This window comes from Gracilinanus agilis, chromosome 3 (assembly GCF_016433145.1).
Source record: "Gracilinanus agilis isolate LMUSP501 chromosome 3, AgileGrace, whole genome shotgun sequence".
Taxonomy (NCBI): Eukaryota; Metazoa; Chordata; class Mammalia; order Didelphimorphia; family Didelphidae; genus Gracilinanus; species Gracilinanus agilis.
This window is the reverse complement of record NC_058132.1, coordinates 330,772,911-330,788,109: the sequence shown is the minus strand read 5'-3', so window position 1 is coordinate 330,788,109 and position 15,199 is coordinate 330,772,911. Positions and strand designations below refer to the sequence as shown.

General features: G+C 32.0%; 1 protein-coding gene across 1 annotated transcript in view; it reads right to left on the bottom strand.

The window, feature by feature from the left end:
* STAG1 (stromal antigen 1) overlaps positions 1 to 15,199 on the bottom strand; it is a 257,933-nt gene that overhangs the window by 133,873 nt on the left and 108,861 nt on the right. The window contains exons 7-8 of the mRNA XM_044669151.1: positions 2,386 to 2,537; positions 1,686 to 1,759 (exon numbers count right to left, since the gene is read on the bottom strand). Coding sequence (XP_044525086.1) covers positions 1,686 to 1,759; positions 2,386 to 2,537 — 226 coding nt within the window. The remainder of the gene's footprint in view (positions 1 to 1,685; positions 1,760 to 2,385; positions 2,538 to 15,199) is intronic.

Here is a 15,199-nt window from a genome sequence, read left to right as displayed (position 1 = left end):
TCTGTGACTAATATATGAAATAAAATAATACATATTCTTTAGGGAGTCCAACCAATGTGATGGGAGATTTCCTCGTAATCTTATCACATTGTGTGTGTATCAACAATCTATTAATTTTATTAGTTCCTCTCTTTTGTTATGTGTCTGAATCATAGGGGTTTTTCTCTTCATTCATTTCTCTGATGGCTTTTAAAAAAAGTCTACTATTAAAAAAATATGCTCTACTAATTAAGGAGAAGATTGAGGTCATTAAAACCACAATGGAAATTTGCAAAATAAATCCATCTGTACTTATTCTACTTCTCAATTCTAGGGTTGAATCATTGATTACTATAAATTGTTCGAAAAAGCCTGTATATTATAGAGTGGACAACGATTACTTAAATAGATCCATGATGTGTGAGCAAATATGAGCATCCTGTTTAGGAAGTTATCCAATATTCTGGTTCTTGATGCATTTAGTAAAATATATGTAAAAAGTAGTATTTGTAGGATGTCTCCATATATATATTCCTTCTCTGACTTGGACTTTGCATTGTATCTCTTTTATGACAGTATCCCAGGGAGAATCATCTCCCCCTACTCTCATACTCTTATATTGTTGTGAATGGCTTTGTGAAGAACCCCGACTTTCCTGTTTCAGGAAGGTTCTATTAGCAGGATACTTTTTTATTGAAATCCTCTTCCCAAAATTTATAATCTTCCCTGTCTCTTTTAACAAAGAACATGCCTATCCCCATTTCTTTAACCCAAATTGATTTCTTCATCTGTATCTACATCCATATAAATTTGACATGCTTTTGCTTATTAGACAATTTCATGTTATACTAATCCCATAGGCCCAGCAACACATCTATATGTCAATTACCCATTTTCTTCCTCCAATTAAAAAATTTTTTTTTCACAAAAAATTTATCAATTTAGAATATAGTCTCTCCATTCAGAGTGAATATTACTATATTCTTATATATAATTACTACAAAGAGAAAGAATCAGTGATGTACATCTTGAATAAGAGTTTTTAATCTTTTTTTGTATCATGGATCCCCTTATGAGAGTCTGGAGAAGCCTATGATCCCTTTCTCTGAACAAAGTTTTGAAATAAACAAAATAAAACACATGGGATTACAATGGAAAAAAATTATACAGAAACACAGTATCAAATATTAAAAGTCAAGTTTATGGACCCTAGGTTAGGAATCTGGAATAAATTCAACTTATTTCCCCCAATGAAGTGTTTAGTTATTATATTTATGAAAGAAGACCAGCTTGAGGAGATAAATGAAGGAAAAAGTCTAGTGTTCTTTAATTGAGCTTTCTAATACCTCATGGTACTTTGATTTTCATCCATGTGAAACCTTATAACTCAGTAAATAATGTTTTTAAGATTTGTTGTGGCTGGTAAAATTATGCTCTGCATCCTGCATTCAGCCTCATAATGAGCCTTTCTCGAATTTTCTATACTATTCATTGGACAATAGCAACAAGGCCCATCATTCCTACTCAAATCCGTTCCTATATGTGACACTTAAATACTTTAATAGCTTATTAAGTATTCCTTGAAAATAGCTTTAATTACAATAATCAAGAAATTTCACTGTGTCAAAGAGAAATTTTTTAAATGAGACAATGTGATATAGGTTCATAAAACACCATTTCCTTTAATTGTTATTTCAATCTCTTACCGGTATCTATGAACAAATATACCCTTAAAAATAGAGTTCATCATGTTTTCAATTTCATCTTGATTTTCTTGCAGCTGAAATAAAAACCAATTAATATTATTATTATTTATGTTGAAATAGTATTCACTTCTTTTAGAAACTGTCAAACTACATTATTGGGTATCTCTTTAATAAGTAATTTTAAAAGGCATTTGGATACCTTACATAGTATTTAAAAAACTGTACAATTTCTAACCTGAAATACTCTTAGGTATAGAACTGATAATATATCACAAACAAGTACCTATAACTTAAAATAATTAACAAGATAATATGATTTAAATTTTAATATAATTTCTATTTTTCAAATTTTAAAGTTAGATGGGACCCAAGATATGATCTAATTCAAATCCCTCAGTTGGAGTCAAAGCGACTTGCCACATATGGATAAGATTTGAATAAAGATTTAATCCCAAACCTTTGAATCCAAACATAGCTCTATTAAACTATGCTTCCTCTAATATTATTTTTAAATAAAAAAACAGAAAAATATTCATATAAATTAATTCTATAATGTGAATTAACCAAATTAATTTTTTGTGGGTCGGGGGGAAGCAATATCATATAGAAATGGAATTTTCTATATCTTAGATAAATAATTAATTTCTTTAAATACATATAAGGATACCAATTCTTTCAGTTACATCTTAGACTTGCTTACCTCTTTGCGTTTCTGAAGTAGTAACTCCAGCCTTTCATTAGCTCTCTTACCAATCATTTTGTTTCTTTCTGCTTCATACTGTCTTTGTGTGTTATCCTGATGAATACTTAGGTTTAAGGCAACATTCACCAGAGCAGTCATAAGCTTCATAGCTATGAAAAATAAATATTTCATCCTCAGTTATTCTAACAGGCAAACATAAAATTATAAAATCATATATATCACTGAAGAATTAAATCCTATGAGCCTTATCATTAACATCAAAACTCTGTTATAAAATAAATACATAAACTACATTCTTCATTGTATAATATATATTCTTTCTATCTTATATACTGTTCAAGACTTACCTACTCCTTGACTAACTTCACTGAGATTTCGGCCACTGCATTCATTTCAGCATTCCCTCACATTTTAATCATATATTGCGGCTTATCTTGAGATAGAAATTCATTGGGAAATAAATATATTACAAGCATAGAGAAAAATCTCTAAGAATTTCCCTAAGTTAAACTACTTATTTCTATTTAACTATTTGCAGATGAGATGAGAAAACACGAGAAGCAGATCTTAAACTGTTATAATAATGCTAGTTGTTATTGTTATTATCTATCTAAATGCAATGTAGTTTCCATTGTATCTAAATAGTTTTATCATGTCAGAGTAAATTGGAATTCCTTAAGAAAAAGTATAATTTAATTGTCTTAGTTACTTTTGAAATACCTTGAGTTTCAATAGATTTTTTTCAGAAGGCAAAATGCATATCTGAACTTTAGGTTCCAGTTTAATATTCTGTTCTTTTTTTTTTTTTTTTTTTTACTCTTTATCTACAGTGAAGCTGATGGTAGAGATTTTGATAGAAAATAGAAGGATAACATGTTGGTTTTTTAATCCTTAAAAGTATTTCTGGGAAAACAGAGAGCAAGGGTATATTAAGGAGTGAAAATAATTTGGATTAGCTTTGACAACTGTCTTCAGTATAGTGGTTGTAATCTTTAAAATATAAATATATAAATATAAAGATATGTGAAATTATGCTTGTCTTGTATTCCCTTCAAAAAATTCTAGTAAAATTAAGTACAAGATAAATTACATAGTTATTTGGTTCTATAATCAAGAAAGTGAAAGTATTTCCTTGAACTTTCTTGTTGAAAGAAATTTCAAATGGCCCTCATAATTATATCTCGCTCATTCATGTCACTCTTCAGTTTATTAATACTCCAACTTAAGTCAAAGGTAATTAAGTTTGTAAAAGTTCTGTCCCAAATGAACCACCTCTTTTAATCCACTCTATTACAAGAAAAAAAAAAGCTCATGTTTCTGTAATAATGCATACTGTACCTCTCTCATGGGGGGGGGGGATCTTATGGTGATCATATAAGATAATCAAATGAAAGTACAAAGTATTTTTAAATCAATGTCATGCTCATCTGTTTCATTATGAAATGGTGGGGAAGTGGGGTTGTCCAAGGCTCTATAAGCTGAATGCAAGGTCTGATAGGTGCTACCAAATTACAAAAGCATTAAGTGCCTAGTTATTGATTTTGTCAACTCTCTGAGGATCAGACTAGTTAAATATGGGAATCTTATAATTAAACAAAAACCTAATATCACCAGAGGATTAGTCTTTAGATAAATGGGGGAAATGGGAGCTGGGGTGGGCAAAGAACAAGGCACGTAGTGAACTATGAAATAGACAAAAATACAAAATGACTGCAAGTTCTGCTTTCAGTGTCAGATTTGTAAGCTGGGAGAGTGGGTGTTAAGAATTATACAAAACTTGGTACTCTTTATATATGATTACTGTTCAGTGACTTAAAGAGCTGATACACAACTGAATTATACCCGTATTGTCATTCTTGCTCTAAAAGAAAGCATACAGGATCAGAAAAGAAAGTAGGCTGATAATGTAGTAAGAATGAGACAATAGAGATATCAGTATATCAAGAGGTAATTAGTATCTTTGTGATACTAAAAGAACAATGGGAAGTATTCCAATGAGTTGGATGGATTCTCCATATAGGACTGAAGAAAGAGTATAAACAAGAATCAAGATTAACATAAGAAGAGAAGATACTGTGATCTAGTCAGAAGGAATTATTTACTGTGCTCTAGTCAGAAGGAATTATTTCAAATGGATGAGATCACAGACTCACCTAATTATCAAAGTAAAAAGAATGGTTTTCCTAGCTTCCCTCATATTTCCCTCCTCCTAAACCCCTATCTTTAGGAACTTTTAACAGAAAAATAAACCGACAATATTTACCAAAGTATTACTTTATTGTTTTATCTTTAGGAAAAGAAAGCCTCATGTATAAAAATGTTAAATGTTCCTACTAAAGCTTCCTTTAATCATTCATACAATAACACAATGGTAACCATATTTGGACAAAATTATTTTATATCTATTTTTCTGCCCTAACATCCATCCTCAACTTTTGTGGCTAGGTTTTTCTCAGCACTTAGCAAAGATCAATCTACCCAAATGCTATAGGTTTATAAATTTGGAAACAGATTTTCTAATAACTGTAAAATTTTATTTTAACAAATATTATAAAATTGAATTCGATACGAAACTACGCAGTGGCCTAGTCAATTCCTTGTAATAGCATTACTTGATGACATTCAAAAGTCAAACTATTTAAATTAAAGTATTAATCTGGTTGTGACAATAATTTAAAATATTCTTATTTGTAGTAGAAAAGCTTCCCCCCCCCCCAATTTGTGTTGTTAATTTTAGTAGATTTTTTATGTTATCTCTTTATAATTTTGGAGTATATGCACACATATTTCTTGTGTAACACCTCAAAAGCATTACCAAATACCCTGTAGGAGAGATAAAAGGCAGAAATGGAATAGGCAAGGATCTGAGACATCTGGATTTGGTAGAGATAGTTTTAATTTTAAATATTCTATACATGGTAGACAGGTACCAATGGATTTATTTGGTTTTAAATATTCTTGAGTATAAGAAATCATGGAGCCTAAATGCCTACCTAAAACTAAATTTTCCCCAGCTACATGAAGACTTTAGACTTCCATGAAAGAGCCTGATATACCATGAATGAATTTGTGAACTATTATCATATCACTGGCTACTATTTAGGTGTGGAAATTCACATAATGATTTATAATAATTCATAATTTGGTCTTGTGTGCCACTTTAATTTCAGGTACCAACAAATAAGAAATTTTTCATTTACATCTCCCAAAGAATTAACAGTTTAAAAATATGTATACTTTACGAGTATCATAATATATTAAAGTAGTTCTATAAAAAATTGATCAACACAGACACTATTTACTTGTTCATATATCACAGTTTTGGAAATGACATTCTCATTTACAGATTATTTCCATGTGTCCGCTTCCTTACCTTTCCCCAGTGAAAAAGTTGTTTATTTGGAAATTTCTTTTAAGCAAGCAAACACAACAATACTCTTCTATTTACTGGGGAAAAATATCATTTAAAAAAATCTCTCTCTCTGAATATGTGTGTGTGTACATCTAATTATCAAATATGTTTATATACATATAAACATAGGAATCTTAATATCTCTTTAAACTTATTACACTATCGATAAAGATTACTGGCTAATAATGCAAAAATTCACTCTTTTAAGCAAAAGGCAAGAAAGACATGGTGCTAAGTAAGTAGCCTACCATAGACAAAAGAAGAATACTCTGGCTTGGGATTTTTGCACGACACCATTCTGTTCTACCCTACTCTTCTCATAATTAAGCACTTTTACTTCCATGTCTCTGCACTCTACAATTCATCATTACTTGTCAGCCCATTTGTTCTTTATAGAGGACCATAGATTAGTGCTAGAAACAATCAAAGAGGCTATCTACACTTTCTTTTGCATTTATCAAGTGTCATCTATGTGCCAGATAGCATATTGCTTATACTGTGTGTGTGGAAATGACTAGAATTATGGAGATATAGATTATCAATCCTACTGAAATTCTAGGAGGATTAAAAACAAATTGTACTTTGACACACTGTTATTAAAATGTAATAAAATTTTCTTCTAGTTTTGGCTTTCATGGTAAACCATATTATTTATTCTATACAGAAGAGGGAAATTTAGGATGGAATTAAGTGCCCTTTAGTACTTCAAAGATGATCTATATACTATGTCAAAATTAACATCTAAGTAGTTACAAAGCCAAGTCTTTATTTATGACAATTTACAGCTGGGGGTATAAGTACTTCTTAAAGACAACACCTGACATAATGGCTGGCAAGAGTTAGGAAGAAACAAGACTAAAGGACTTCTGTAAGGTCATAGCACTACGTAGGGTTGGCTCCAGGAGAAAAATCAAGGCTTCCTAAATCTAAGATGGTTTTCTTTTTAGTGCTCCATACTGCATATAAGGATGGCAGGATTAGAACCTGAGGAGGGTTTACAGGAGAAGTGGACAAGTAGCAAACAAGACAAACAGAAGGAATTGGGGGAGCCCAGAAATCAACTGTACCCTTACTCAAAATCTCAGTCTAATTTGGCTAGGATGCTGGAATTCAACAAGTGAAGGCTTTAATTCTAAAATATACTTTTTCCCCATTAGAAACTGCATAGATTTCTGGAAAAGTTAGGGTATAGAGTATCTAATTTTAACACTCAAGTACACAGATGTGAGTTGGTAACCTGAAATGTCCACTCATATGGTCAAAGTTATTCTTGCTATCAATAAATGATAGCAGCAACAAAAACAGGATGCTCGCCACAGAAATATATTATGGTCAGTAAAATCAGAGGTCCTCAAATCATAGACTCAAAAACTTTATAAGGTACCTTTCATTCAAAGTTCTTCAGCTTTTTCTGCAAGTGTTAAGAATCCTTGTAATTCAATGAAATACATTTCTTTAGGCTGTTATGTGGAGGACACTAGGCTATAAAGATGAAATAAGATACAGATTCTGTCCTCAAGAAACTTATCTCTATAACAGCAGGCCTTTGTTCCAATACTTTCAATGAAAGGGAACTGACAACCTAATAAGGCAGTCCAATATAGTGTTGTAGATTATATGTATCATATCCCAACTAAGTCTTTTCCTGACTAAATACCATCCGATTTTTAGATCTTTAATCATCCTTATCATCCACTGTGAAATTCTCTTATTTATTATGGACTTTATCAAAAGGTGTGCCCTGAGGCAGAAAAAGAATATAAGACATGTGATCTGTTCAGCATTACTTTACTCATAATATGTTTTTTATGCTTTTCATAATACGGTCCAATAATGTGTAATAAGTTCTTGGCTCACACTGGTGAGTGATAGTATAAGGTCTTTTTCAAATGGGCTACTGTCAAGTCAGGTCACCCTCATCATACAGATGTAGAATTAAATTTTTGAACCTAAAGATAGGATTTTACTTTTTAGACATATTATTTTTGACTGTCTCTATTCTGCTGACTGTAAGCTTTCAGATAAACTCTGCAAGATTTCTACAATCTGCAAATCTGATAAGCACACTCCTTATGACTTTACTTATGTTCCATAACAAAGCTTTAAAGACATGACAGTAGTGTCTTCCTTCCAGGCCAACATCAGCTTATTTATGAATATACCTTTTGGGTATGATCATTTTACCAGTTACAAAAAGACCTAACTATATTATTATTGAGATGGTATAACTCTATTGTGTTCATAAATATATCAGAAGGGATTTTCTCAAAATGCACAGAGAATTTAGAATATACAACTGAGGAATCAGTAGTTCAAATACTAGAAAACTTAAAACTTGTACACAACTTATGTAGGCTTTTCAGGAAAACAATGAATATCAGAGGTATCAAAGCTAGTTTTAAGCACAATATTTAAATAGTACTGTAATAAGGAAATCATAGAGAGAAGCATAATATGGTCCCCTTTTTACGAACCTGTTTTTTCAGTACTTAGATGTAGATTTGATTTTATGTATATGTGTTTGTCTGGATATGAGTAGATACCTTCACCAAGACTCCCGCACTCATTCACATTCAGAGGAAGAGAATATTTCTAAGATTCAAATATATGAAACACGATGATGTGCCCCTCAAGATCCAGATAACAAGACCAGTTCCTTGAAGAAATATATTATGAGAAAAGATTGAATGTGTGCTTTTTCCTTTTAATCACCAACAGATTCAATTAACTAAGATGATGTGATCAACATAAATCTTGCCATTTAGACTAAAAATAGTTTAGACATATCTTAAAATAAGGAAAGGAGATACAAAAGGGGAAGGAGTAAATATTTAATTTAGTAAGTCAAATCAAATGGGTAGAACTGTTCATGGCTCAGATGCTGAATAAGGAGTAAGGTATTTAGAGTTCAGTTTTCATCACTAAATCCCTATCTATATTCTATCATACAGTTAGCAATATATTGTGGTACCTAAGTAGGGATAAATGATCAGATTTACAATGAAGCCCTACTGAAAATATTATTATGGATAAGAAAATTTAGTGGATCACAAATGGAAAGTGTCTTTAAAGTCCTAGATAGTTGTTATTCTTAAAAGAGTTTTTTTTGAAAGATAATTAGATAGCTCTTTATGACAAAGTCATTTCTCTATTCCAAATCTTAATTTGAGGATGCTGCTATGGTTTTCCAGATACAGCCAAAGGATTATCTATATATGTGATGACATGACTTTTTTCATCTTTGGAGAAGAATAAAAGCCTTTCAATTTTTTCATGAGAAGGAATGGCTTGCTGATCCAATATTCAACACTCACACAAAATAAAAACTCAGATTCTTATTTACACTTGATTCCTTTCCTATACAAAAAGATTATTTTTTTCCAGGACTTTTTTTTCAAAGTACTTTATTTTTATTATTTTTTAGAATATTTCCCATAGTTACATGATTCATGTTTTTTCCCTTTCCCCCTAACCCCCTGTTTTTCAGGACTTTAAAGAAAGGTCAGGATGGTCTGAAGTACACAGAATACATGGTCAAAGAAAATAATATTTATCATAAGTGAAATTAAATCTACAGGTCAAAAGTATTCAAAGTGAAATTTCTAGCAAGGCTTATAAAAGATAGTTCATAAAATTATAAAAATTCTTATTTTTATGTTAAATACTTGTCAAAAGAAGTAGGTATAATTACTGATTTCTGACAAGTTAAGACTTGGTAGGAGAGATGAAGTTCAGTTTGTGCAAAATGAGGCTCCTTATAAGAGGTCAGATATTGAAAAGTTGTGTTAACTTCTCTGCCTTAAAATTAAAAGTGAAAAAGCAAATTTATATATATATATGTATATGTATATATATTTATATTTCAGGAATTGCATATAGCAGTTATGAAAATAATTTATTAAAATCCATTAGTCTGCACATATTTGAGGAACATAAATTCATACTTTAGTAAATAAAGCATATCAAAATTGATGAAGACTCATTCATTCTACCCACCACCTTATCACTCAGAAAAAAAGAGGAAAAAACCCACAAATACTAAACTTTAATGTAGGAACTGGGACGATGAAGTCAACAGGAAGGAAAGAGAAAAGAAGAAGGGAAGAAGAAAAGGGAGAAATGTCAATATAGTAGATTATTAAAATTTATGTTGATTATTATAATACATTGATTCTGTTGAACCAATAAAACGGACCACTGATTTTGTTGGTTTAGAGCCCTAGTGACAGGTACCAAAGGTAATATGTTTGGATAAAAAGGCATTGTCCAAGACAACAATTACAAGTTAAATTCTAAGAGCCAGAGTTTTTGACACAAAAAGGAAAAAAAAAATTTCTTTAGGAAGAAAATAAAACAATCATCATAATATTTGAACTAGTGAAATGACATGTAAAGAAAATACAAGTTTTATCCCTACTGAATGAGATATGGTAGCAAAATGGTTTGGAAAAAAAAGTAATACAAATTACATGTATTTAAAATCAAGGGAAAAAACTGTTCTGAAGTCAACTTGGAAGCAGTTTCCCAAGTTATAGGTCCTCCTAATTTGCTATTCTGTTATTTATTTCATTTCTTACATCTGCAGAAGAAAATGCAACATTGGGTCTAAGATACATGCTATTGAGGTTTCCAGGCTGATGATAATCATGTATTATTAATTGCTGTCATATTTAAACTCTGGGAGTTGTGAGTCTCACCTTGATTGACAGGTGAAGACAGTTGGAAACATTGGAATGTTCCCAGATGCTGTGAGGACAATAGGAAAGGCAGTTGGCCAGAGGATATAAATGCCCTGACAGCCATCTGAGAAGGCCTTTGGCTTTGACCCTTGGCCTGGAACCCTTGGCCTTAGACATTGATCTCTGATCTTTGTAAAAGTGAAATTTGAGAGATGCTATCTAAAAGTATATATATTTTCTATGGACACTTGGAAATTGTCAAACTACATTTCCCGTGGTCCAACGGGTTTCCGGTTCCGGTTCTTTGGGCGTGGGGACACCTATGTCTCGACGCAGAGAAGAGTTTATAATCTCCTGGGTTAGGGGGGAGTGGTCTCTTGGCCAGCAGACTGAGGAAGAGGTAATAATGACTGGAGCGGCGATTTTGAATGCTTACAAGCGCGTGGTCAAATGACTTTATCTATCAGCATGGCTTTAATTAAATTACTAATATATATTATTATAGCAGCCTTTATTATTTTTGATCTTTATATCTTGGAGCATTGACCTGTGGATCTCTGACTGTTGGTCCTCTGATTCTCTCTGAATTCCCCTAGATATTTAGACTTCTGAACCATCATTAGATATTTAGGTATCCGGGCCTGGGTGGGAACCAGGAAGAGGGAAGGAGAAGAAGCAGAGGGAGGTAAGGGAGATATTTCCAGACGGCTGTAGTACTGACATAACAACTGGCAATAAGAAGCTGAGAGGGATCACCGATATCTCTATCAACCAAGCAGATTGCTTTGTCTGGTTTGGCTGTGGCCAAGCTGAGCCAGAGGAGGTGAAGAACAAGAGCTCCAGCATTACTGAAACAGCCTACTAGAGTCCTGAGGGTTTAATGATCAAAGCCATTAGCGAAAGGGTCTCCTATCCCCAATCTATTCCCGATTATTCCTTTCCCTTACTAACATCTATAGATAAAGTTTATTAAAGTACCTTCCTGAGTGGTTAATACATCACAACCCTTGGGGAGAGAGCAACGCAGTCAGATGAAAACGTTATCCAAGGCTACCAGAGCCCAATATTAATAATCAATCCAACCCCAGGTGGGACCTGACCTTTAGGGATCCTGCCTGAGCACTGTTATCAAGAAGGGGCAGTTATTATAACATCCAGCTGAGTGACAGAACTCAGGTGTCCTTGCACCAGCTATCAAGGGAATCTAAGGCACAGCTTCCTTGATTAACATACCCTATAATAACTATAATAGTAGACAAAGATACCTTCTTTATAACACTGCTGACGGTTCTCTATCCAACAATAAATAGTTACTGTGATAATAATTCTAAATATATTCCTTTTCAATTAAGTGTGTAGAGACCAGATAAGACAACCCCCCCCCCCACCTTGTATGATTTTTAACAGTTTCTCTTTTTTTTGGATAAATCTGACAGAAGGAATTTATTGGCATATATTCTTCTTAGAATCAATACAATGTATTAGTTTTAAGACAAAAGAACAATAAGAGCTAGGGAATTGGAACTTAAGTTACTTTACTGGGGTCATACAGCAAAGAAGTGTCTGAAGACAGATTTAAATTTAGGACCTCCTGTCTCTAGTACTGACTTTTATCCAATGAGCTACCTAGCTGATCCTTGGCATATATTCGGGAAGATTAGTTTATTGATCTTTGATAAATTATAAAAAAAATGGATATATAGAATATTGGGAGGGGGGAGCATGTTAGTGATCCTGCAAATTACAACCTGTTAAATAATAACTAGTTTAATTAAGGAAACAAATTTTGTGAGATACTACATGAAATGTATTAAAAAACAGGTAAAATACAATCGAATTACGGCAAATGACAAATATAGTTTCTATTTTTAAAAAAAAAAGGATTCCTTAACATTAGCAGTTACTGATTCTTTTTAATTCAGTAAAATAAAGGACAGAGTTTTCAATATACAATTTTTGAAAAGCACATTATATCCATTGTCTTGTGAAATATATATAAATTACTTAAATCAGTTATATAAAAATCTGCAATCATACACACATTGAAAACTAACAGGAAGAAAGTAAAGAGTAAAACAAATGATAGAATTTTCTTTCAGACATTCAATTCTAAGGGAAAATTTCTCTCTTATATCTGTATGCTTGTGTACATATACATCCTTTAATAGCAAAATAGGCAGAAAGACAATTTCCGAAAAGAAAAATTGAAGTTCAATAGGGACAAAAGTTTTGTTGTTGTTTTTTTTGGGGGGGGGTGAGAAAAGGGGGTGTGAGAGGGAATGTCACTATATGATCCTGCTTAATAACAATAACAAGTTTAGTTAAAAAAAAAAACCAGCCAAAAAACCTTAGATCACATGTTGAGAAACACAGAAAAGTCTACAAAAACAGAAATCAAACAAACCAATCTTTAAACTATTTTAAAATGGGCAATGGACTAATTATAGCAATGTTAAAAAAATTTAAATTAGCGCAATGTAAGAATCTTACTTGATAAACCTAATGGACAGAAGAATTAGAAAATTGCAATGCCAAAAACTTAAATTAAAAAAAAATTGGTAATATAACTAATGAAAAGCACTTGTATAACAGTATAGCATTCAAAAGGAATTAAAGACAAGTTGCTTCGAGATGGAGCATGAAAATGTTTCTTCATAAAACTATGATATAGCCATGTTTGAACTACTATTACACAGGTAAATACAACTTAGCAGGAACATGATAAAATATTGTAAGAGCTCAAAGAACATTAGCCAAAGGGAGGGAAAAATGAACTAACTTATAAGGATGATGAAAGGCACTAAACAATATTATTGAAAAGTAGCTAATTTATAATGTAACAATGTACAAATGACTGAAATGAATAAACACTAAACAAAGGGAAAATTACTTAATCACAAGAAAATAAAGGGACAATTGGAGTACATATTAAAAGTACTACTTATATGACCACTCTAAACATGATGCCATAGATAACTTAAGAAGCTCTGAAGGAAATCTTCACCATATCTGTACCCTAACAAGATAACTAACCTGATCGTCTCTCTTCTCATCTAAGATATAAGCAATGTCAAGGAGCATTTTATTCCAAAGACGATAACCATATCTGGCCATAACTGCCTTGTAACTTTCCATGCACATAGTCATTGAAGCAGAGGATTAAATGTTCCTGCCCATTTTATCTAGTCCCCAAGACTCGTCCTGCAAAGTGAATAAAAACGATTATCTCTCCATCTACCCAAGGCCACAACACTATTAAATAATAAAGGACAGGGACAAAGATGAGAACTTAAAATCCTGAGGAGTCTAATTTTTGGGATCAGGAATTAAGTTATCATTGAGTCCTCTGAGTCCTTGTTTAAGAGAAGGTGACATACCCCAGGATAGTAATATGTCCCACATTTTCTGAGATTTTTCCTTATGAGACAATAAGGGCCATCCAATGGGATGGGAATAACAGAAGCTTTTAATTTGTATTCCATTCGCAAAGGAAAACAATAATTGGAAGTTATCTAAATATAAAAATAGTAATTTATTCATTCTTCCTTGATGTTTGGCTGTGAAGGCTAATAAGTGAGCCTAACTCTTAAGAAAGTAATAAGATGATGGAAAAGGAACTTCAAGGCAGCCCTGTATAATGTTACAGGATGGACAGATGAAGTATGTAAGGGAAGAAAAACAATGAATTACGATGTAGCTGAAAAAGAATAATATTGGAATCAAAGGAAACAGAAGGGAAGCCCTAATCAAATTAAATACAATTGAAGAAATAGGAAATGAAACTGGAAAAAAATAAAACCCTTAAAAGAAAAAAGGGTCAAAATTTGGGAGGAAGGTGGATAAGAAAAAATAACAGAAAATTATGTAAAACAAAGATAACAGAAAAAGGTACCACTAGAAACTACAAACATAAAGGAAGAAGGTAATACAGACGTACAACCACCCTTCATTTATTTGGCATTTTTCAAATATCTGAAGGACTTTCCAATAAAGGTCAAAAATATTTTCTTTTTTCAAAGTTTAGAATGATTTTAGAAAGATATCTTTTTACTTTTCCTGATTTGTTGCAGAGTATATCATATTTAATTTAACATTTACTTGATGACTTGGGATTGATCATTATGAATATTAATGATTTGTTGCCTTTAATATAATGTTGCCATCTATCGCACAACATTTTTTTCTGCTGTTCCTATTTGTCATTTCAAGAAATGGTATTGGGAGTTCCTGGATTTGCTTTAAAAAAAAATAAAGAAAAAAAGATTCGTCAGTTATTTTTTTGTCAGCATCATTTGTTGTGATAGGTTAACTCCTTTTCAAAGCTTTTATTACCTCTTTAATTTCCTCCTTTTAATCAGTTTGGGGCTGAGAAGCCAAATTTAAAAAGTTGTTAGAAGAATATGTAAATTAAAAATCAGAGAACCCTGTGTAAGGGAGGGTCTGATGCACTTGTGAAAAAGAAAATGGATAAGTGAAAGTTCTTGGTTGTGTTCCAAACGACTGATGTGAATGGAAGATTGACTTTAAGTAGCATAGTATTATGTAAAGAAAGAAGAAACAAAATGAAAGGGAGTAGAAAATCTAGGAATAAACATTTCAAAAAGAAGGTGGAAATGGAATGCAAAAGGATCTTAATAATCATGATAATTATTAGGACAGAAGGGAAAATCTTCAGAAAAGTAAATGGTGCTTTATTTTACACTAAAAACTAAAGATTGTT